Genomic DNA, 23,981 nt, shown 5'->3' with positions numbered 1-23,981 from the left:
AACCATAATAATGTATCTTTTGGTATTTCGTAGTCAATTGTAAAATAAAAAAAGAAATTGGATTCCACATTTTAAGGAATTACAATATTTTCAATTATGATAATTTTTTTAAAATTTTTATATGAAAAGAATAGGTTGTAAAATTAGATAATTAAGAAGTATCTAAAAAAAATATTTATAATTTTTATCTACAATATGTATGATGATGCAATGATTAGAAAAGCTGATGCAATATAAACGAAAATTTCTCTTTTCAATGTTACATATTCTTACGAATACTATAATAATAATATTGCATTTATTAGAAAATATGCCTATTAACACTTTTATCTTAAAAAAAAAAAATTATATAAACAGAGAGTATTAAACATTTTAATATTAATTAATATATTATATAAATACATTATATATTTTTAATAATTAAATGTTTTAATGACCAAAAAAATTTTGGGGAACTATCCCCCGATGATGACTATAGATTATAGTCGAAATATTGGAAAATAAAAGTCTTATAAAACTAAATAATAAATTTTTTTTAAAAAAGATTATTATTTAATAACTGACCAATTAGCCAGTGAAATAATTATTTTTAAAAAATTATATATTTTTTAAAATAATTTATATAAAGAGGTTTTCGAACAGAAGTGAAACAACAACAAAAATTTATTTTTTAAATTATTTTTAATTAATTGAATTTTTGGCTGACCATACAGCTGTTTCGAGTATTGCCAAATACCCTTCATCAGTGGTCTTGGAAATAATTCTTGTATTAATTATTCGTAAATAATTATTTTTGAGACTGCAAGTACCAGGAATCGAACTCGGGTCCTGCCAAATGTGAAGCTCAGAATCAGCGCCCCTTAACCAACTGATCCAAAGCCGTACTTGACTTTTTTTTTTTTTATTTATATATTTTAAAAAAGATTTTGATACATTTTACTTTAATTATTACTTTATATAAAAAAAAAATATAAAAAAAATTTATATAAAAAAAAATCCAGACAGAACTATAGAAAGACAACAAAAACGCTGATTGCCTCGCTAATAGTTAAACCCAACATTATTTCATTGGGCTTGAACCGTCTGTACTCTGATGAAGAAGCATATTATGTGAATTCTGAGGTATTAGAAGGAATCTTAAACAGACAAAAAAATGTGTGATCATTCATTCAATCAGTCAAAAATAGACTCTTCGTATTGAACAGGACAGCTATGTAATTTCTCATCGGATTTCTAGTAGGACAATATACGCTTAGTTAACAACTTAACAGAATGAACCCCTCGTAGTCCCATATTTACTGTGTCTATAAAACAGAAATAGAAACGTCCGAACAGATTCTCTGTTAATGTCAAAGACTCACCAGCTGCTGACTTATTTGCCTTGGACATTTCTCATCGGATTTCTAGTAGGACAACATACGCTTAGGTAACAACTTAACAGAATGAACCCCTCGTAGTCCCATATTTACTGTGTCTATAAAACAGAAATAGACCCGTCCGAATAGATTCTCTATAAATGTCAAAGACTCACCAGCTGCTGACTTATCTGCCTTGGACATAGACTCCTTGATTAAATCATTATAATTAAAAGGCGTCAACTAACAAAAACGGAATATTACTACGTTACTTGCCCCATATTTACCATGTCTGTAAAATGAAAATATAAATGTCCGAACAGATTCTCTATAAATATCAAAGCCTCACCAGCTGCAAATTTATCTGCCTTGGACATCATTATAATTCAAAAGTGTAAACTAACAAAAACGGATTATTAACTACATTACTTGACTTTCTCTTAAGTATTGCCATCTCTGGAACTTTTGCTATTAATAGGCTAGAATTGTGTTAATTTATCATTTTGCTTAATGTTTATGTCTATTAACACAAAATGCAAGAAAATGAGAGAAATACAATTGTTATTGCGCTTAACTCTGGAAGATATATCTATTGCATAAGCCGTAACCTCTGAAAGGTATGAGCTTGAGAATATTGTCATATTCATTCACAATAACAACAAAAAAACACTACTCCGCTAAAATAATATTGTATATTTATATTTTTTGATAAAAAAAAACATCTCCCTATATTGTACCATTCAAAAAAAATTTTTCTTGAAGCAGTTTTCAAGAACTGCTTTTCTTAATCCAAACTACACTCTACAAAACGAAACCTATATATAATTTCTTTCTCTTCAATAACTTTGCTATATAACTAAAAACTGGGAATCACTTCTCAAATTTTAGTACAATTTGCTGAAGAAAATCCCGCAGAAGTAAAACCTTTATATATATTAGAGAAATATTTCTCAAAGTTTTGTGAAATAATAAGAAAATTCCCGCAAAATCAGCTTTGAAGTAATTTTTTTTCTACAAAAACTGCTATACATAATCCAAAGCAGATTATCATTTCCATAAGTTTATTATACTTTGATGGGGATGTATCTAAAAAAGTAAAACTTTGACTTCAGTAACTGCTTTACATTATTCTACATCTTCACGTAACTGTTAATCGACTTATTCTACACACATAATCATATATCTGTCTATCAAGCCCATTATTTTGTTGATTAGATACTTTTTATAGTAGCTAACCTGCACGACAAGCGATCCCAATAGAAATCAATCACAAAAACAGGAAATTCGTGGTAAATGCATATCGTAAAATTTTATTTTATGGACCGAACATGTTAGTATAAAAGTCCCATATCACATACATTGAGTCATATCATTAACAAACTGATTTATATATATATAATAACCACCAAGTGTGTTATTAATCTTCGAATCTTAAAATCGCAAATTGGTCAAAAATAATCTACGCAATGAAAAGTATTTTCGCTGTTATTAATTAATTGGTTTTAATTAAGAACTTTTGTGATAGCTGAAATCTCAAAACTGTCACTGCTGTTGTTAAAGTGAGTGATAAGGATTTTTTCCTATAATCTTTCGGAGACCCGTGTTAATACTTAATCAATTGATTAAAAGTGATTAAAGCCAAATTATCATAAACTCTACCATAAAGTTAATTGCCATATTTTCATTAATTTCACAAATGTAGATGAAACGATAAAATTTTTTTTAAGTTCAGTTTTTTTTAATACACTTATTTATGTATATATATGTACATTTATATAATTATTAATTGAATATTATATCCATAATATAAATGAATTGTATATACTCGTTTATATGCAGCCATCACGTGATTGGTTAATGTTGAAAAACAAACGCCATTTTGTTTTCGATTTTCAAATTACAAATTAAAAAATAAATAAAAATATAATTATATACATATATGGTATTTCTATATGTGTATTGTATTATGTAGAAAACAATATATTGTTTTTTGAATTTAGATAACAAGTGTGGAAATTTGATCACTCATTCGCAGCGTGATGCCATGATATGTAAGATGAGAGATAGAGTTTGCATGAAATCAGAGAGAGTTATGAAAATATGTGATTGGTCAGTTTTGCGATATTAAGAGATTGATCGGTAAATTGAGAGTTAGTGAGTTAATATGGACAGTTGGATTTGTAATGAGTTAAGTAAGAGCGTGCAGTATTAAATGTCTCAGCAATAAGTCGGTACATAAGGGGCTTATGTAGCTCGTAAGGATATGTTATATACATAGTTTAATAGCGTAATTTTGAGGTTAAGAACAATTATTTTTAAAATAATAATAAACTATATATTAAAATAGATTAGAATAATCAATAAAAAAATATATAAGCTAATGAGTTTTTTTTTTCACTTTCAGCCTCAACAAAATCAACCTAATCGGTATTATTTTAAATTTTCCAAATTCGAGCTCGATATCCAGAAAAAAGTGATGTGTTAAAGCTTTAAGTCAAAGTGAAGATATTCATTAAAGGCTTATATTAAATTAAAAAAAAACTTGTATTGTTTTTTAAACTTTTTTTAATTGTGCAAAATTGCATATTCTATGATTTTGAAAAATCAACGGACAATAGTGGGATTTTTAATGCTACCCAAGAGATAGTACACAAAGTAAACTAAAGCATATACAATACATACCCACATAATACATATTTATCGCTCAAAATAATATATAGTTTAAACTAGATACTTAAATTAAAACCAGTAATCATAAGTTATAATTAATATAAACAAAAAAGAAAATTTAACTGAATTTAATTTAAATTAAATTAAAATATACAAAAATGGCCAAATACTTCGCTACATTCATACTCCTAGCTATATTGGCTCTTGAGAACCACAGTGTATACAGAGGCATATATGTCAGTTCATTACCCAGTGTCGAAGTGGACTACATGCGTGCACAAGACCAACAACAGATGCACACAAATCATCACAAACACAAACCTTCACATAAAACGAATGTACATCATCATCAGTCACAACTACAGCAACAACAACAAAGTCACCACGCACATCATCACAATGAGCACAGTAGACCGCCGGCAGAATCGCATAGGAATTTGGAACGAGAGAGTATAACGAATGACGAAAACGACATGACAGTCCAAGCGATACGTCTCTATTTGCATCAACAACGTCACAAGGCGCAACAGTTGCAACACTACAAGGAGCACGAGCAACTGCTAGCAACTGAACATGAAAAAAGCGTACATGAATCACATAGACCAAAAACAGAACCAGAAGTACCGTATAATAGCGAACTAATGGATCAAAGTGATGAAATGATTATTGAACAATATTTGGCGGCTGCTAGTAAATCTGCAGCCCTGGAACGTGATGAAAGTAACTTATATCGCATGATGGATGAAACTATCAAACCACTAAATGCTAATTCATATGAGGATTCTGCGAATTCTGAAGAAGATCGCATGTATAGTGATGGCGACGCACTTGCTGCAGTTCTTCGTTCTTCGTTATTATTAGATAATAATAAATTAGATTCCGCAGAAATGGATAATGTTGATACACCTATAAATATTGACAATTCGATAGTTATACCTAGTTTTCCGGATGTTGAAAGTAAAAGCATCGAGTCTGTTGAGAATATAGCGACTGCTACTCAAAGCAATCTAAATACTAAAGATGATGAAAAAAATGAAACTAATCAACCTACAAAAGTGCCTATGCAATGCCCAAAATGTGAAAGTAATCGTCAGGTAGAACTAATCACGCAAGAAGAACTAACACGTTTACGAATCGAATCTGTAAAGGAGCAAATACTTGATAAATTACGGTTAAAGGAAAGACCAAATGTTTCAGCAATTGGTTTACCAAAACCCATGTATGAAGAAACAACTATTGAACACGAAAATGAAGAAACGAAGAACAAAGATTTGGATGATTATTATGCCAGAACCAGCAAGAAATTCATATTCCTTAAAAGAGGTGAGCAAAAATATTTTATTATACTATACCAATTCAATATCATTAAATCATTAAAGTCATAAGTTATTTTAGTAAAAATAAATAAAAATGGAGTTAATAGGTTGGTTAAAAAGTATTAGGCATTTTTTAATCAAAATTTAAAAAATTTATTTTAGTTTCGAAAACAATTTCAAATCAAGTGAATTTTTCGACTGATAATGAAGGTGTTATGGATATAGGAAAGCATCCATCATCACTGGTCTATCCAAATATAATTTAGTTTGCATTGTCCTTTACTGGTTAAAAAACTTTCTTCACTATGAACCACTTCTGTAATCGTCAATATTTGTATAACTTATCATTGAGGAATTAAATAATTAATTGAAAACACTATTATTAATACTTTGATTATATTTTACCGCTTTCTAGCTATAATCATATTACAACCTGAATGATTATCTAATTTTAAGTTCAAGTCCTTCAAAAGTCTCTTTCGATATCAATTTTATGCAAGGAAGAGAGTTTTGCGAATATCGACATGATTTAAATATCGCTTACTGAGAGTATATAGTGAATATATATCAACGCTTCTTTCTCTCTCTCTCGCAGCCGTGAACTCTTTATTTTTGTCGGACCTCAAACGATAAATATGGACTTGCACTGCCATTTTAAAACGGTATACCTTTCCTTTAGATTATTTGTGATTTTTTTGCACAATTTTGAACTTCCAATGAATAATTGCTGACAATAAAGGTTCGAAGCACTAAATTAGGGCATATGAGCTTATATTGGATTACAAAACATCTTTATTTTTACCAAATAATTTTACCTACAATATACGGTAGTAGTATTTAGTTTACAAAGTATAATATCATCGCTATTCCAGAAATCACACATATATGAAATCGTCAATCCTGGCTTAACCAACTAATATGGTGATTCATATATTTCGAATAGTCCCATATGCTTGCGTTATCGTGTATGATTTATAGAAAGTATTATTATATATTAATCTATTTCGAAACTTTGTTAGGAGATGTGATAAACTTTAATTTAGATGAAATATGTTAAAGTACAACAAAGATAAGACCAAACCATATCACAAATTTAGTTTAAAATAATATCAAATATTATATTTGTTCTAAAATTTCAGCGTCTATTATTTGCTTCAAATCATGATTTTCTTTGTTATATTGTAATATTTACATAAAAAATATAATTCTCATTAGGTTTATATTCATGTTTTGAGTTTAATATACATATAAGAAATATAAACGGAAAGGAAAGTAATCATATTTAGTTTAATGTAAAATATATTAAGACGTATATTAAAGTTCAAGTTTTATAGAATATTATTAAAATCAAATATGTGAAATATTTAAGTTTAAAATATCAAATTTATTTTAAAGTTTGTTAAAAAACTAATTATATATGAAATGGCTTTGAGTCTGTGCGTATCTGTTTTGCTTTAGCTCATTTATAGTTCCTACTTGTCAACAATCCTTTTTTCAATGATTCCGGTACGATTAGCTAAATTAAAAATTATTGATTTAATAATTTTGACTGTTATAGTTGAACTAACCTATGGTTCTCGTTTTTATCATTGTTAAAAATATTAATGTTAATAATATTTTAAGCTTAATGTATTATATATATTAGATTGTTATTAGAATAAAAAGGATGTACTAAAAAAAGTTCCAGAATTTATAATAATCATCGGTCCTCCGTCTTATAAACGTTCTCATGTAAGGTCTGAATATGAAATCAGCAGTGATTGTGTTACTAACTTCAAACTTATCTCTTAATATTATTAGAGTGCAAGTCATTATATCTTCAAACTCCATCCAACTTTTCATTAATATATTGATTAGTTTATAGTAATTACTGTCTTATATACATGCGTGTATTGTTATATACACCAAGTGTTATAAATGATAGCTCTTTAATAATTTATCCGGGTTTGACTAATTTAATTTTTAAATAATTTATTTAAATAGAAAAACGTGAGTGTCAACGTATTGGTGGACCCGCCACTATGTGCTTTTCCTTCAAAATCGATGACGCTGATGCTGATGCTTTGGACGTGAATACCGCGGTTCTGTGGATATTCAAAAATAAACAGAAAGAACGAAATGCCACTTTACTAAATCAGCAAACAATAGTTGTTTCAGAAGTGCAACAACAATTGGACTCGAAATACTTACCAATTGTGAAGACTGTAGCGATTAAATCGGTGAACATTCAAGGTAAGAATAAATCATTTTTTTTTTAATAAAAATCGAAATTAATTAAACTGTATTATACTCCGTATATTACTGATCTTTCAATAATAATCATGTAGCCCATTTTTTAATATTGTTTTGAAAGATTTTCTAATGATCCGTCTAACCTAGATGGATTTGACATAGATAAATAGGTAGATAAATTAAAATATGGCAATGACTGTCACACTCTAGTGATAGCTGCTTTAGATCGCTTAATCGCTTAATAATGCTACAGAACAGTGGTTGTACTTATTGTTAAACAGAAATCATAAAATACCTCTTCGAACTGCTAGAAGGGCATTGGAATTTTTAAGTCATATTAGTTAAAATGCAGGTATGACGACAGATTGATTTACTCGGACTGCACTAACTAATAGGATTAGTAGTTTTGACTCAGTCCCTACTAATAAGTTCTCATGACCGAATATTTTTATACGAATGCCAGTTCATCTAGGATATATAATTCAATAATTAAAGTGAATGCAGCCAGGAGCCCCTATTAAAAATCTCGGATGAACATAAGCTAATTCCCCAAAGGATTGGCACCACTGCTATGTAAAATATAATATTTTTTAAAAAGAAGATTTGCTTATAATTTTAATAATCAAATGAAATGAAACATAAGAATAATAATTATGTGTCAAAGTGAATGTTTGCAAATAATGATTAATTCGCAAGAGTTCCCGGATGGTGTCACTATATGTGTATGTGGACTTTCTCCTATTAGAGAAGATTAATTGTCACAAAATAATATTATCAGTACAAAAAAATAAAATTAAAAACGTGTGTGCGAATATATGTACATATACATTATTTTTATATTTATTGTATATGTACTTAATATGAATAAATACATATGTATATATATATATATATTTATACATATAAATTCACGTACATATCAAATTAAAATATTTTTTTTCTACGGAACTTTGAAATATCGTCACAAACTGTTGCTGAGTTGTTGACAAGAATCTTCAATCTCCCTTACATATATATACTACATTCGTGTCAATATATGAAAAGTTTATATATTATTATACTTATTTTTTAATTAAAATATTTTTATTTAATCAAAAAAATTAAATAAAATATTGGCTTGACCATGTATGGTGACACATTTAAGGTTCACTTTCAAGAGACGTGTATTCTTATATTATGGAGTCATAGTAAATAGGCTCAAAGTAACAAATCTATGTATATAATTGTTCGGAAAATTTTTCTTATATTAAAAGCCTAATCAAAATTTTATAAATTTGATTTTTATTACCTTTTTAAATTGAAATTGTTTTACAAATATATATAATAAATAATAATATATAATAATATTAATAATATATGTGTAACAATATATGATTATATATTGAAAATAATATATATTAAAAATATATAATTTATATTGTTGTATAAATTTATATGTAGAGGTACATATTCCATATACGTTACAGTACATTCTCTCATGCCCTTAAATTTTTTATAACTTTGAAACTGCCAATGGGTTAAACCAATTTATGAATACGTATCATAAAATTTCCTTTAAAATTTTTTTAAATAATTAAAAACATTATGGGAGGGTTTTCTTTGATTAATATGTACCATATTACAAATTTTTGCACTATAGTTATATTATCTATGTTATTTAAGCTCTCCTTAACTATATGTAATGCTACCTACAATTCACTAGAGACATATAAAGAGAATATATCTAGACACCAATATCAAAGCGACACTTATAGTTAAAATAGACGGCATCGCAATAATTACCTAAAATTCGAAAAGCTAGACAGCGTTGTAACAAAAGTTATATACACTGATCTCGATATCCTATAGCGTATTTCCAAAACTTGTTCTTTGTCCAAGTTTTATCCCATCATTAAAAAGTTATAGTTAATTAACACAGGTGTTTCAAGAGACTAGTCGCAGAATTAATTTTGAATCTATGTAGACTTAGAAGTAACTGAAAACATTTGTGTGTAATGTTAGTCTTAAAAATTTGTAGTCCACAACCTTTACTTATGATAATGGAATTTAGGATTTATAGCCTCATTAGGCTATATGATGAGCTGCTTGAAAACAGTGCAGAAGTTCTTTGAGAAAAATATTGAATTAGAACTTTAAGTCCAGATACATTAACATGTTTTTAGTAATCTTTTCAACTGCATATATATATAGTATATACAAAAGATTTTATAGTATATATAACTATAATAAAATACAAAACATCACTTTTATATACTTTTTCTTTTTTTTACAGATGAATGGCTTAAAATTAATATTGATTGGCCAATTAAACGTTGGTTTGGTAATCATGAGTTAAGCCATCTTATACAAGTCTCTTGTCAGTCCTGTGATATTCGATTCATGGAGGAAATGATATCAATTGATAAAGGTTATCGACCATTTATAATGATAGACACGCAAAATCGTCGACGACCCTCACGACAAAAACGTGGTATCAACTGTACGGATGGTGTTACGGAATGTTGCCGAGAACGTTTATATATATCGTTTGATGAGATCGGTTGGGGAGATTGGATAATACAACCACGTGGTTATGATGCGTATTTCTGTCGCGGATCCTGCAGCTCTGTTGCGAGCGTTGCACAAGCCTCTTCACATCATAGCACATTTATACAGGTAAAGATATTCATGCACAAAGATTCAATTAAAAACAGTTTTTCTAATAGATCTATTTTATCAATTTATTATTACAGAAAGTGCTATCAAAGAGACGTAGTCAAGGTCAAAAGCCGTTAGAACTAATACCGTGTTGTACAGCGAAACAGTACTCATCACTGCAGCTGGTGTTTATGGATAGTAATAATACCGCCACCATGAAAACATTTCCGAATATGGTAATCGAATCTTGCGGCTGCAGATAGCTTTTGGATTTTCCAACACGTTTACATTATAACAAATGCATATACACACTCTCGCGCAGACTTACGCGTAACGCAGACTTAGATCACTGCACTTTAAACACTTGGAATACACAAAATACTGTGTGAAATGTGGCTTGGGTAAAAAGTTCATGTCATTTTTGAACTGCTTCAATTGCGTGGATTCTAAAAAGGACATTTAGTGTTTGACGTTTACGTATTCGTGTTTTTTTGAGCCATTATGCTGCCATTTTTAATTCTAACATTTAATCTAATTTATTAAAAACTTTTATTTTAATTTATTATAATTAGTTTTAATTATATTTTTTTTTTATTTTGTTTTTATTCTTTTGTATCCCTTATAAGTACTTAAGTTCAATTTAGGGCTATTTTTACTTGCTCAATTTAAATGTCTATAATTTTTTCTAAAAAATTATCAATACTGCAGTTTGTTGTGTAATAGTGTGATATTTTAACAGTTTTTTTTACTGTATTCTTATACAAAAAGATATAATAATAATAATAAAAATTAAATTTAGTTTAATTTTATACATATCATAAAAGAACGCTTTTAGAAAAAATTTTAGATTTATAAAAAAAAATTCCAATATTCAAATTCCCAATAATTAAGCAATATTTTATTTATTAAGCAAAAAAATAGAAAAACAACAATAGAAAATATAAAAAATAAAAAATATGAAGAATTTACAAAAAAAAAAAATAAATATACAAAACAGAAATAAAACCTTCCTTAAATGCTAAACTAAAAAAAATTTTTTTTTTACTTAAATAAATTAACATTAATTATATATCCTATACTATAATTATAGTCAAACAACCTTAAAATAATTACTTTCGAAAATTTCTTCACAAGGATAAAAATCAATGGTCGATTCAAATTTCTGGAGCTATTCTTCAACCATAACAATCATCAATCACTCGGTTGGCCAGTTAGTCTACTACTGCAGCCCTAAATCGCAAACCAAACAATTTTCTCAAAAATGAATGAAGTTTCCAAATAGATGTTAACAATAGCAGTAAAAAGAATCTACCCTCACCATGACTCAAGTTATTTAAATCAATATATTCCTGAACACATTTGAGTAATTTGGCAGATTAAAACCCGTTTTTATAACGCCTGTTGTACAGTTTAGCCAAATTTAGGTTTAAAATGTTTTACCACTTTACTTAGAATTGAGAAGACGATTTAATCAATGCAGCCAGCAGTCTGCATATATAACATCGTCAATCTTCGAATAGTCCCATATTCTTGCATTATCGTGTATGATTTTTAGAAAGTATTGTTATATTAATCTATATTATAGATGAGTGATGGGCTAATTAGTCAGATTTTTGAATAGATTTTTTAATAAAAAAATTTTTTATGGTTTTGTTTATTTAATATATATTTCCGACATTTCGGTTGTTTAAGACCACCATCAGGGAAATTTTTTTAAAAACAATTGCCAGTATCGACATATGACTAGACACAATGCGTCTCTTCCCAGAATTTATGCATCCCCGAAAGTGCAAAAATCTAACCGTCCACTACGTACAATTGTGTCAACGGTTGACAGTCCTTCATCTCAGCTCGCAATCTATTTGAACACCATATTGGGCAAAATTGTACATAAGAAATATGACATCAAAAATAGTTTAAAAGCTTGAGAAAAAATTACTAACATTATTGCTGAAAATAACGAAGTTCTCGCTTCTTTTGATGTGATTTCACTTTTTCCAAGTATTCCAATGGAGTTAGTGATTAGAACGAATAACATTATTAACTGTATCTATGAAATTCCCTGCACTGGAACTAATAATAATAGTTAGCTTTAGTCTTACACTTTATTGACAAAAATCATTACCCAGATTTTGCTTCAGTAAAGGTCATTAATACTGAACCTTTCTTGTCTCGACGCCTTATCCTGGAGTCCTTATATATTATGAATAGACCAACATACAATTTGCGGCGAGATATAGAAAATATTTCTTTTGTCTATTGTGCATTGCTAGAAAAGTTATTCTACAGAAAAACTGATTGTATATTTTTCGTTTTAATTATTTAAATCAATTGTCAAAAAATTTTTTCGTATACAAATTTTATTCTATTTAAATTTTATTCTATAGTATTCTATTCTATTATATGTTATTCTATTTTAAAAAATTTTCCCTGATAATGGTCTTAAACAACTGAAACGTCGGAAATATAGATTAAATATATAAAACCATAAAAAAATTTTTTATTAACAAACTAAATCAAAACATCTGACTAATTAGCCCATCATTCATCTATAATATAGTTTAAAGAAAAGTCAGCATATATAAAATTGTTATATATTAATCTATTTCGAAACCTCGTTAGAAGATTTGATGCACTTTAATTTAAATAAAATAAAGTACAACGAAGATAAAATCGAAATACACCACAAATTTAATTAATTAATTTAATTAATTAAAAAATAAAATAGAAATTATATTTCTTTCCTCTGAAATCTTAATGTCTACTTTTTTACTTCACATGTATCAATATGTTTTTATTTTAATACTTAAATAAAAAATGTAATTCTCATTATGTTTAAAGTTCTATATTCACATAAGAGCAGTGAATGAACACGAAAATAATTATATTTACTTTAATAAATTGGGTTCTAAAGCGTATATCATTTGGGTATTTGTATTTTCATTAACTAGTTAAATAGTTAGTTATATTTGTTATTGGATTAGAAGTTCCCTATTCTGAATTGCTTGGAAGACAGGTGCTCTCTTAATAGCTAGGGCCAACTAAAAATCCAAATTTTTATTTTTGAATTTTGGCAGCATTTATAGTTTTTGATAGCATTCTTGGCGAAAAAAAAGAAAGAAAACATACAATTGAAGAGAAATACGTATCATTTAATATTTTAAATTTAAAAATTTTAATTTTAAAGATACATTTAATTGCATTTCAAATTTTAGCGGAAATGTTAGTATAAGAACAGGAGCAAGGAATGTAACAAAAGATTAATCGAAGAAATCTATGGGCACTGCAAGTCCACTTGAGTAGCCTGATTCCTTGAAAATTCAAATGTAAATTTGATTTGGTTTTAAGATAAACATTTTTTAGATAGAAAAATAGTTTTCAAAAATATCATGGAGTTAATAAATTAACATTTAAGTGCCGCTTAGAGGAACTTTTTAAGATAATTCACACAACAAAGAAGTAATTTGCAGTTTCTCCACTTGTAAAACTGAGCGGGCACTTGTGTTTCTTTGCTGTAGGAGTTTATTAAATAGGGATTGGAAAAGACTACGATGTTACTCTAGCTCACTCTAACTTCATTAAAGTGCTTTGCGAAGTCATTAACATTTCTGATGTTGTAAGATACATTGATTGAACACACGTTCGAGTTCTTGCTCTAAGGAAAATAATATATACTATAATACAAATAATAATATGTGAAGATCGGGAAGAACCATGATCATTAAAATTGTTATCAGAAAGACAATACTTATTAAAAATTAAGAGTAAATTAATTTAAAATAATCAAATCAAAAACTCTTAATATATATATATGTATATATAATATATAAATAACCGTATTTGGGTATTTTGAAGTGGAGGTCGAGCAACTTCATGTTCAAATTTGAACACTCCCACATAACTTGCTTAGGAAAACTTTAGTACCAAATATTCCCTTGTTTTTGGTTTGAAATTTGTTCCGAATATAGCAAATGGGATGAGAAAAAAAACTTCAATTTCCATTTAATTCAGAATATGAGGAATGAGAAAAATAAGAAAACTCCCATTCCGATTTCATTCACAATATGTGTGTATATAAAATTCTTTATATCTGTGCATAGGTATCTGTACTACCTTAGTTAAATTACAGTTCTTACTTTTCAATAATTTCTTTTTTAATGATTCTAGTGCTTTTTGCTAAGCTAACAATTAGAGTTTAAATCATTTTAATGGTAACACAATAAGACAATAGACTTAAGTGGCTCCTCAAGATCACCGGAATGACCTAATCTTACCTGCGAATTCCGTTTCTTTTTGATAATCACAATCTTTAGGCCTCTGAAGAAAACTACTGTCTCAATATTCTGCAAAAAACAAATGAAAAACATTCTGGTTCGGTTCTTTGGCTGCTGCAATTTAAATCTTAATAATGAGACCAGATATATGCTCGTATATTGAATTACTGTGTATATTAGATGGTTATTGTAAACCAACATGATATCAGTACTGTATTGATTGCGTTCTCTATCGTTCTTCTCTGTCACCGTAGAAATTTCGACCGTAGCTGTAAACTGCTACGCATTGTTGTTGATATCGATTTGTGTTTCACATTTCATCTACAGACTTAAAAAAAACTAAAAATAGTTATCTTCGACACATACCATTACTATTATTACACTTCTTCGTACATCCATAAGCATTGTTAGTAATACTTTAAGTTAAAGAATTTTGTTAGCTTCTAAGCTTTTCATCTATTAATACAAAAAGATTTTTGATCTCTCCATGGGCCATGGTTCTTTGTTAAGTATGGTCGATTGCAGATCAATGAGTGATAGCTGTTTTAGTAGAAAACGGATCTACTCCCTTTGCATTTATTATAAACCAAATACGTCTGAAGTAGGGCACAACAATGGAAGTTAAGATTACAAAAGGGTTTTGTAGTTAACTTACATAGGTTGAGACGCCATCTATATAAACTATAAGGGACACTTTTTTATGAGTTATGAGTTTTTATGGTTACAACGATAATAAAATTTGGTGACATGCTGTCGGTCATTATTTAATTAGGTCAAGACCATATTATCGGTCTTATCCAATTTATTTCAGTTTTGAAACAGTATGTCTTATTTCTTATAATTTAGTTAGTTACAATATTTATACAACATGACACTTTATTAAGATGCAATGTATATTACCTTAAATAGTTTTTAATCTTTAAATAATACAATACATGTTATCGAAGATTGTTTCTCTAGAATCAAACGATTTTCAATATGATTAATTTGCACCACATTTCCGTTATGATAAGGAGTCCTGATAACTTGCAAAACTCTTCAGCAATGATTTACTTAATATCACCGCATGCAATCCAATAGAATTCGAGATCAATTATTATGGAGATGGACAGCTCACAGGATTTACAAAGAACATTTTAATATATTTAAAATGTGGTTTGAATGGAACGATCAAGGATCTTGATGCCCTGATCCCTCTTCTACAGCTCTTTTTTGCGATTTACTTTTTAATGTAGGAAAATATTAGACGTGAAGTTCTTGACGAATGAGTGTGAGAAATCTTTGTTTTCACCATATGTCCTAATTTTGATATTATTTAAACGTATTAAATCTTAAACATATTTTTGCGAGTATCTATAAAAAAGAACGAAATCTACGTATATTTTTGTTTATATATATGTATACACACACTCAAAAAGTACTGGAATAACATACTCATTACTCAAATGATTGATCATTCCTGAATATTTATTTCGTCTTTATTTGAGCATTATAGACAATATACAAACGCATGTGGGTATGACTAAGTTTGGTCTGAAATCAAATTTTTTTCATGGATACCGCTTTTTATATAACTGTCAGTCCTTCTCATAAGTGCCCAATGATCCATTAAATCATCTTGAAGTGCTGTCCATAAAGTGATATCTTCAGTTCAAGAAATAAAAAAAATTATGTAGAGCCAGTTTTCTCAGTTCTTAGAAATAAATCATCGAAAATGGATTAGTACCTTTCGCAACGAAGGTAAACTAAGCAGGTGTTTCCACGAAATGCCCGGACTTCAACAACCAATAAAGAAAATTATGTAAATACCTTAACTGCACGTCATTACGATGAGCAAATAACACAAGTCCCGTAAGAGTATATCAGCCTTTCGTTTTCATCTCATGCATACTAACATACATACAACACAATTAATAAACATTAATTTTATTAATATATGTATTTATTAAGATTTGTTAACAATGTTTGTGCTTAAAAACTAAAAATATAATTGTATTCATTTAAGTATACATTATATAGTATATAAAATATAATACAATATAATATAAAATAATAATATAAATATAAATAATATATAATATAAAATAAATAAAAATATTTATATAATTATACGGATAGTCTCTTTTTTGTTTTAATAAACATTTCTTATTATTTAATTTTTAAAAAAAAATTCTATTTTGATTTTAAATTATATAGCAGCTTGAATGTTTCATATTTTAAATATTTACTCGTATATGTATGTAATTAAGGACAATTTAAAAATATAGGAGTATCGTTTATCAATTTTTTTTTTACAAAGAGTGTTTTCTTCTATACAATATAAAAGTGATGATTTATTAAATATGTTTTTGTATTGGAAAATATGACATATGTCATTTATAATATTAATACTAATAGTTAATATTCTTTCAATTTTATATTAGTCTTTTACAAAATATATTTTTTTCACAATTATTTTATTTAAATATTTAAATAACAAATAAAATTTTTTTATTAATATTTATAATATTATTATTCTTATTATTATTATATATATTATATATTATATATATTATATTATTATATATTATATACATTATATTATTATATATTATATTATTATATATTATATTATATATTATTATATAATATTATATTATTATTTATCAATCACAACTTTTTCCTCTTAAATTTTGAGTTTATTTGGAATTACATAATAATAATTATAATGCAATATATTTGTCAAATCATATAATAATATTTTACAAATACATATATTATTAGAGTTTTAAGCTTTTCTTAAATCACTATTTTATTGTATATACATAATTTTAAAATAAAAATTAATTAATAAACAAATTAATACTTTTCTATACTGGAAAATATGAATAATATATTAATAGTATAAGATAACATAATAATAATAAAATATAAATAATAATATAATAACATTATATATTATATACACATGATAAATATTTTATATATAATAAAATGAATGGTAGAATGTGTTTAATTACAATTATGAAAAATTATGAAAAATTATGAAAAATTATGAAAAATGATTCACGCAATTAAACATAATTTTATATAAAAATTAAGTAAGCATCTCATTTACTTTATTTAAAAGTATTTATGAATTATGCTTTTATTTAAAAAACTGCAAATTATTTTATATAAAATATTTTTAAATTGTTTAAAAAATTCAATCACGTATTGTATATTATTAATGGAAAAGGCGGTTTGAATAAGTAAATTAATTTAAAAACTTACTTTAATTTTTTATTTTTCTCATTCATTAGTTTTAATTATTTAGTTATTTAATTTAGTTATTTCTAAATTTTGTTTATTATTTACATTCAATCGCAAATAATAAAAATTCAAGCTTTTTATGTGTTTAATATTTAGCATATAAAAGCATTATATACTGAAGTATTTATATAAAATTATTGAAAAATTTAAATTACAGTCAATAAATTTATATATTATATGATAATCTCTTTGGGTATCAAAGACAAGAAATTAATTCAACAGTTTAAACTGTATTTTTGATTATAAACTTTAAATATATATATTATATATATATATAAAAGGCAATTAAATGGTAATAACGATATAATATATGGTACTTTTCCATTTTAGAAAAGGTGACAATTTTTATTACAAACTTAATTAGTTAAACTGTTTTAAAAACAATGAGATTTTAGAAAATTGTAAATAATTGTAATATTTAAATACGAAAAGCTATTTACAATGATTATTAAATTAATAGATGTGAAATGTTATTAAATAATAAGCAGTAAGAAAATTATCTATTGTGTTATAAAAAAAACCTGTTGAAATCAATTATATAATTAATATATACATTTATAGATTATTCTATAATTTAAAAATAATGAACTTTCTTTGATATTTTTGTTACATACAAAAGCAGAACACATTTATAATAAATATAAAAATAATAAATTAATAATAACTTTGTACTATTAATAATTACAAATACATATTAATAATAATTACATATTAATAAATTATAATAATACATTAATAAGTTATAATAATATATTAATAATTGTAATTACATATTAATGATCATTGTTATATGTTTATTATAATTATTATAAATTACTTATAATTATTACATATTAATAATAATTATTTATTAAATATAATTATTACATATTAAAAATAATTATCTATTAATTATATTTATTACATATTAAGTATAATTACTATATATTATTATAATTATTATATATATTAATTATAATTTTTTATAATTATAGCGAGGGACGAGGGAAACTTATTCCTTGGAAGTATTCAGGATAGAGGTGAATAAGTTTTTAATGTTTTTGTAAATGCATTAAGCAAAAACAGAAATTTATTAAATTGAAATGTGTTATTTAGTAACTAAGTATTAAAAATTTTCATTATATACTATTTAAAACTTTATTACAAATAGAAATATACTAGAACAATTCAAAAATATAACTTTAGAAGGTATTTTATTTTCTTCCTTTAAAACTTGTTGAAACTTAATTAAAAATACATATGAAGTTTTTATTAAAAGCATTCACATACTATAAATTTAAAAATAAAAAAGGAATATAAAAAAATTAATGTTTACACTATGTATACATTTTTTTGTTTAAGTTTTAAAAAATCTTTTTTTATATGTATATATTTAAAACGATATAAAAAGAAATATATATTATCTATGTTAAAAATGAAAAATTCAATATAAGTATTGATTTATTTTAAATTTCTTATATAGTGTAAAAAATTAAGAAATTTAAAAATAAATATTTATTTTAATATTTTTTTTTAAATTTTAAACATCATTGCAATGTATTTTATATGGTATATATAATATATAGTATATATAAAATATACTTTTAATGATAAAAAACAAAGAATAAAGATATTTAACATTTTTTACATAATCTTAACCAAAAAAAAATAATTAATTAATTAATAACAAGTCTGAATATAATATTAAATATAAAGTGAAAAATAAAATATTTCAAAAAATTTAAAATAAAGATATATATTTTGAATAAATATTAGAGAAGGAAGCAGCACACTTCCTTCTATGTGCAAATTTAGAAAAAAAAAAATGTTTATAAATGAAAAAAAAATAAATCTCTAAATTTTTTCTTAATTCAGAAAAAATGGTATAAACAAAAAATTTCAAAATTATAAAATAAAATATATAATATTAAAAATGTCTTTGTATATACATATACATATATTTGTATATACATATACATATATTTGTATATACATATATTTTTAATAATTTTAAAAAGGAGAGAGCTGTGATATTTGCAATTAACTGCATTTATTTCTCGTGAATTTTAAAAACAATTGTGAAACCTCCAAATAAGTATAAAAAAATTATTTTTATAAAAAATAATAACTTGTAATAAACTTAAAAAGTTTTTTTTTTTAAATTAACTTTAAAAATAATAGTTAATAGTAATAAAAGTTCAAAAACTTAAGACTATATTCAGATCATTACTGATATGATTAAACAAAATTAAATAACTCATTGCATATATTGGAAAACACCGACATGTTTCGTAACTGGTCGGTTTAACTTAACAATTAAAAATCTGGTTATGAATTTAAGGTTATGAATTTTTTAATAACAACATTAACAAACTTATATCAAAATAATTAAATTAAAATAAAATTTTTTTTAAGCGGGCTAATTGGACAATTTAAATACAAAATAAAAACAATAATTATTATTTATATTTAAACAAGTTATATTTTAATAAAATATTACTTCGATATATCCACTTTTCCACATTTGATGCAGTAATCTTTTGTATTTAAATTTACCAATTAGTCCGTTAAAACAAATTATTATATAATATTTGGTCAACAAAAAAAAAATAATTAAATTAAAGTAAAAAAAGAAAATTCAGTAAATTTATGCGAAACTGAAAAATTAAAAAAATATATATGTGAATAATATATTAAGTTAAGTGTATAACAAATGTACTTACATGTAAAACTTTAATAGTTAATAGCCAATTAAAAGCTAATACCAGTATCCATATTATCGTCTACGACAGCTAGAGGGAAGAGTTCTATATTTTGTGTTTTCAAACTTTTTTGCAAATCATGTCGAAGTCCCTCCTCAGTTGAAAAATTTTTGAATTGAATTTGCGGCAAACGACACGATGACAACATGTAGTTTATACGTGCTCGTTCCTCGGCAATAATGCGCATTTGATGTTGAATTTCTGGTTTAAATATGAAATTTCTGAATACGACATTCAAGTTGCTTAGCTCTTTGTGACTATATTCATAAGTTTCATTTGATGCAGCTGCATTATGTGACTTTAGCAGGGATCTACTATTTGGTGAAGATTTTCTTAGTTTTTTTCTGGTTTTTGGACTTTCTGGAGATAAAGTTAAAATTTCAAAATCATCACATGCCAGAGATGGACCTAAAGCACTTTTACGTGAACGTTTTATATTTTGTTGCTGTGGCGACGTTTCAATCTTAACAGTTGTTGATGCTGACGATATTGAAGGTAAATCAGCACTTTGTGGGTTTGGTGTAACTTGATTTTTTAATAAGCTATGCTGTGATGTTGTGTTAACATTTGTTTTTAAAATTGTTAATGGCGGAGGTTCTAGTGTTAGTTCTGCAACTGGTGCAGTTGTAACTGAAGAGCCTGATGTTGTGCTTGTATCAGTAGACGTGGTTGTAGGTGCATATTGTGCCGTACTACCCGTAAACATATGCACATTGTTTTTTATAACATCCTGTGAAGATGTTTTATTCACTTTAATAGTGTAATTATTACCAGCCATATTAAAACTTAAAGTTTTATTTCCGACAGTAAACGGTTTGGATCTAATTGCTGAATCAGGCAAATTCATTAAAGCCCCTAAAAGGCGAGGCGTGCCTATCTGATTCTGTGAAGCTATTCCAGTCGGTGTTGCAGGCAAAGCAACAAGTTTCGGATTACGTACTGGCGCTATTATGTTACGATAAATAGGAGGCCGTGTCGGCTGTGCAGGTGAACCATATGCTGCTACAGGTGGTCGCTCACTCTTAATTTCAACTGCTCTACGTGAAATTGTTTGTGGTAAATATTTAATTGGATATCTGTGTCGTATAATTGCATTCGTTGTGTTATCCATGTTAGTACTGTATGTGCTAGGAACAAATTTATTTCCACGAAGAGAAGCAACAGTGCTTACGATTCGTGGATTTGCAACCTGTGATGTTGAATTTATATTCGCGCGGAAAGTAATGTAAGGCATTTGAACGCTACCCACAGCGGTAGCTCTGTTAGAAGCATTAACAAAACGAACAGAGCCACCAACCGTTGCAGCTGGTAAATTTAATTTACGAACAGTTGGTAAATTGGTATTCTGACCACCAAGCACAGCATCCGCAGACGAATTTCCGCTGGTAGTTGCATTAGCTGTTGGACCAGTGTCAACAGCTTGTCCAGTGGGCAGCAATAAGTTCGCACGTTGATTTGGGACCAACTTTCGAATAATTGTATTGTGCACAGTTCTCACTTGTGAAGTTTGCAGCGTTAAGACTTTTTGCGCCGTATCAGCAGTTTCTCCCACATTTTTTCTTTGTGTTATTAATTTAGTACAGTCCCAATATTGTAGTGAAGCATTTCCAGGATTAATTTTGGGATTGATAACTAATTTAGTCAAGCTACCAGCATTTAAAGCAGTATTCGGTAAATTATTATCTTCATCAGTTTTTATCTGTACTAAATGTGGTGGTGCCGTAGTACTAGGCAATGATTCTTCGTCATCTGAATCTATAACTTCAATCACTTCATCCATTTTCTGAGCTTTACTAATATTTATTGGATTTCACAAATATTTTTTACACAAATACTACGTTTACTTTTAACAAACGCTATCCGAATGAAGCTGTCAGTTACATTCGCCTCAACTGTCAGTTTGAAAGCAGACTCATTTAGAGTTGCCATCATTTAAAATTAAAATACTGTTCAAAAATTTATTATGAAGTCCTTTCGGCTGCTCTCAAAAGTATCAAAAAACAGTAAATTGCTGGTCTGTAGGCGCTAAGCGAGACATTAGCATCACTGTTGTAATGTATCAAATATTATGTATTGGCAAATAGTGAACCTTTTATATGCACATATTTATATATATGCACATAATGGAAGCAAATCACATTTTGTAGAAAAATAAATAAATAACATAAAATTAAAAATTAAATTGAATAATGATTTAAATGTAAGTTTAAAAATGCAGGAGATTTTAAAATTTTGTTTCACAACAAAATTAAAAATAGTTTAGAATATTTATGCAACTCTTTTTTCAAGTACTCTTATAAATTTTTGAATATTTATATGTATATATTTTTAAAATATTTATTTTCCACAATTTAACGAATTTTTAAAATATTTCATTTCCAAAATGATTAAATTTGTGAAATATTTTAATTTTGTTTGCGCGTTCGTCTTACAAACTTTTGACATATAATTGAAATATTCGTTCAAATTTCCACTGAAGGTTTATAATAGTTCGCTTATTGCGTTGGTAACACTTTTTTCTTTAGTGACAAAAATGTTTGGCCGCTTCACTTCAAAATTATTACAACTATTCAATATATGTATATATTAAATAATAAATAATAAGAGCAGTAATTTTTTCTTTCAGAGTAGCAGAAAAATACTCTCAACTTACGAAACAAAACATGTGAAGCAACAACAATGCTCTGAAAATCTTCAGAGTTACAGTTTTGATTGTTTGTCGTCTGTCTAAACCGCTGGCTGTTTGGCAAAATTATATTAAATTTTATTGAATTTACTAAGCTGATGTATGAATATGAATATGTTTTCGCAAACTTTTAAGTGTGGTAAAAAACAACAAATTGCTCCGTTAGAGTTGCTAAAATGTTCATAAAAATTTTTTATATCAAAAAAAAAACTGTGTATTAAGTTCTAAAGTGTGAATTTTAATTGCTTTAATTTTTTATTTTAATTTGTTAATTCAATTTTTATTACAAATGACAATTGTGAAATAAAAAATTACTGCATTTTATAAAAAATAAGCACTGTTGAAGTTCTTAAATAAAGAACGATATATTTGCCAACATTTTTAAATAAATGCGTTTAATTGTTCGGGTCTGTAAGCTGATAAGTTGTAGTTCACTACTGTTCGAAAAAACCTCTTTATTTCATTTAAATAAAATCAATTCATTTCCATTTAGTATTATTTTTATAATATCTTTTAAAGGAAGGTGTTATATAAGTTTATTCTAGATATGAATTTCAACTCTTCGTAATTGAAATTATAAGCTGTCAGTAATTTTGGTTTAAGGTCTTCCTATCAACTTTTTCGAACACTTAGTTGATGTGTTCGAAATAAAATCTTTTATAAAGTTCTCCTGTCAGACGTTTTTAAACAATTGATGTTAATATATGATATGGTTTTTCCGGTATTATTAGAATAAAACTTTACCGTCTTTATGTTTAATTTCTTAATATGAAAAATGA

At 26.5% G+C, this 23,981-nt stretch overlaps 3 protein-coding genes across 5 annotated transcripts in view; 1 reads left to right on the top strand and 2 right to left on the bottom strand.

Moving 5' to 3' along the window:
- Positions 1-4,124: 4,124 nt before the first annotated feature.
- On the top strand, positions 4,125-10,919 carry LOC119661895 (inhibin beta B chain). Its single transcript, XM_038071400.1, has 4 exons — positions 4,125-5,348; positions 7,325-7,573; positions 9,846-10,228; positions 10,306-10,919. Exons 1-4 carry the CDS (start codon positions 4,184-4,186, stop codon positions 10,471-10,473), a joined length of 1,965 nt encoding a protein of 654 aa, XP_037927328.1. The 5' UTR covers positions 4,125-4,183; the 3' UTR covers positions 10,474-10,919.
- A 5,025-nt stretch (positions 10,920-15,944) lies between these two features.
- LOC119661987 lies at positions 15,945-22,558 on the bottom strand. Of its 3 annotated transcripts, XR_005250649.1 has the most exons (3): positions 20,478-22,558; positions 16,211-16,374; positions 15,945-16,128 (listed from the first exon to the last, which is right to left on the bottom strand). XR_005250649.1 is itself a non-coding variant. In XM_038071519.1 (2 exons), the coding sequence occupies exon 1, from the start codon at positions 22,294-22,296 to the stop codon at positions 20,506-20,508; it is 1,791 nt and encodes a 596-aa protein (XP_037927447.1). In that variant the 5' UTR covers positions 22,297-22,558; the 3' UTR covers positions 15,945-16,374; positions 20,478-20,505. The 3 variants fall into 3 exon arrangements, 2 of the variants coding, with proteins under 2 accessions (XP_037927447.1, XP_037927448.1); XM_038071519.1 differs by having other exon boundaries at positions 15,945-16,374; XM_038071520.1 differs by lacking the exons at positions 15,945-16,128; positions 16,211-16,374 and adding an exon at positions 20,391-20,411.
- A 439-nt stretch (positions 22,559-22,997) lies between these two features.
- Positions 22,998-23,981, bottom strand: part of LOC119688411 — a 1,940-nt gene continuing 956 nt past the window's right edge. Inside the window, exon 3 of the mRNA XM_038103091.1 lies at positions 22,998-23,082. Within this exon, the coding sequence (XP_037959019.1) occupies positions 22,998-23,082 (85 nt within the window). The remainder of the gene's footprint in view (positions 23,083-23,981) is intronic.

Source organism: Teleopsis dalmanni, chromosome X, assembly GCF_002237135.1.
Source record: "Teleopsis dalmanni isolate 2A chromosome X, ASM223713v2, whole genome shotgun sequence".
In the NCBI taxonomy this organism is placed as follows: Eukaryota; Metazoa; Arthropoda; class Insecta; order Diptera; family Diopsidae; genus Teleopsis; species Teleopsis dalmanni.
The sequence above is the reverse complement of the archived record's forward strand: the minus strand, read 5'-3'. Positions and strand labels throughout refer to the sequence as shown.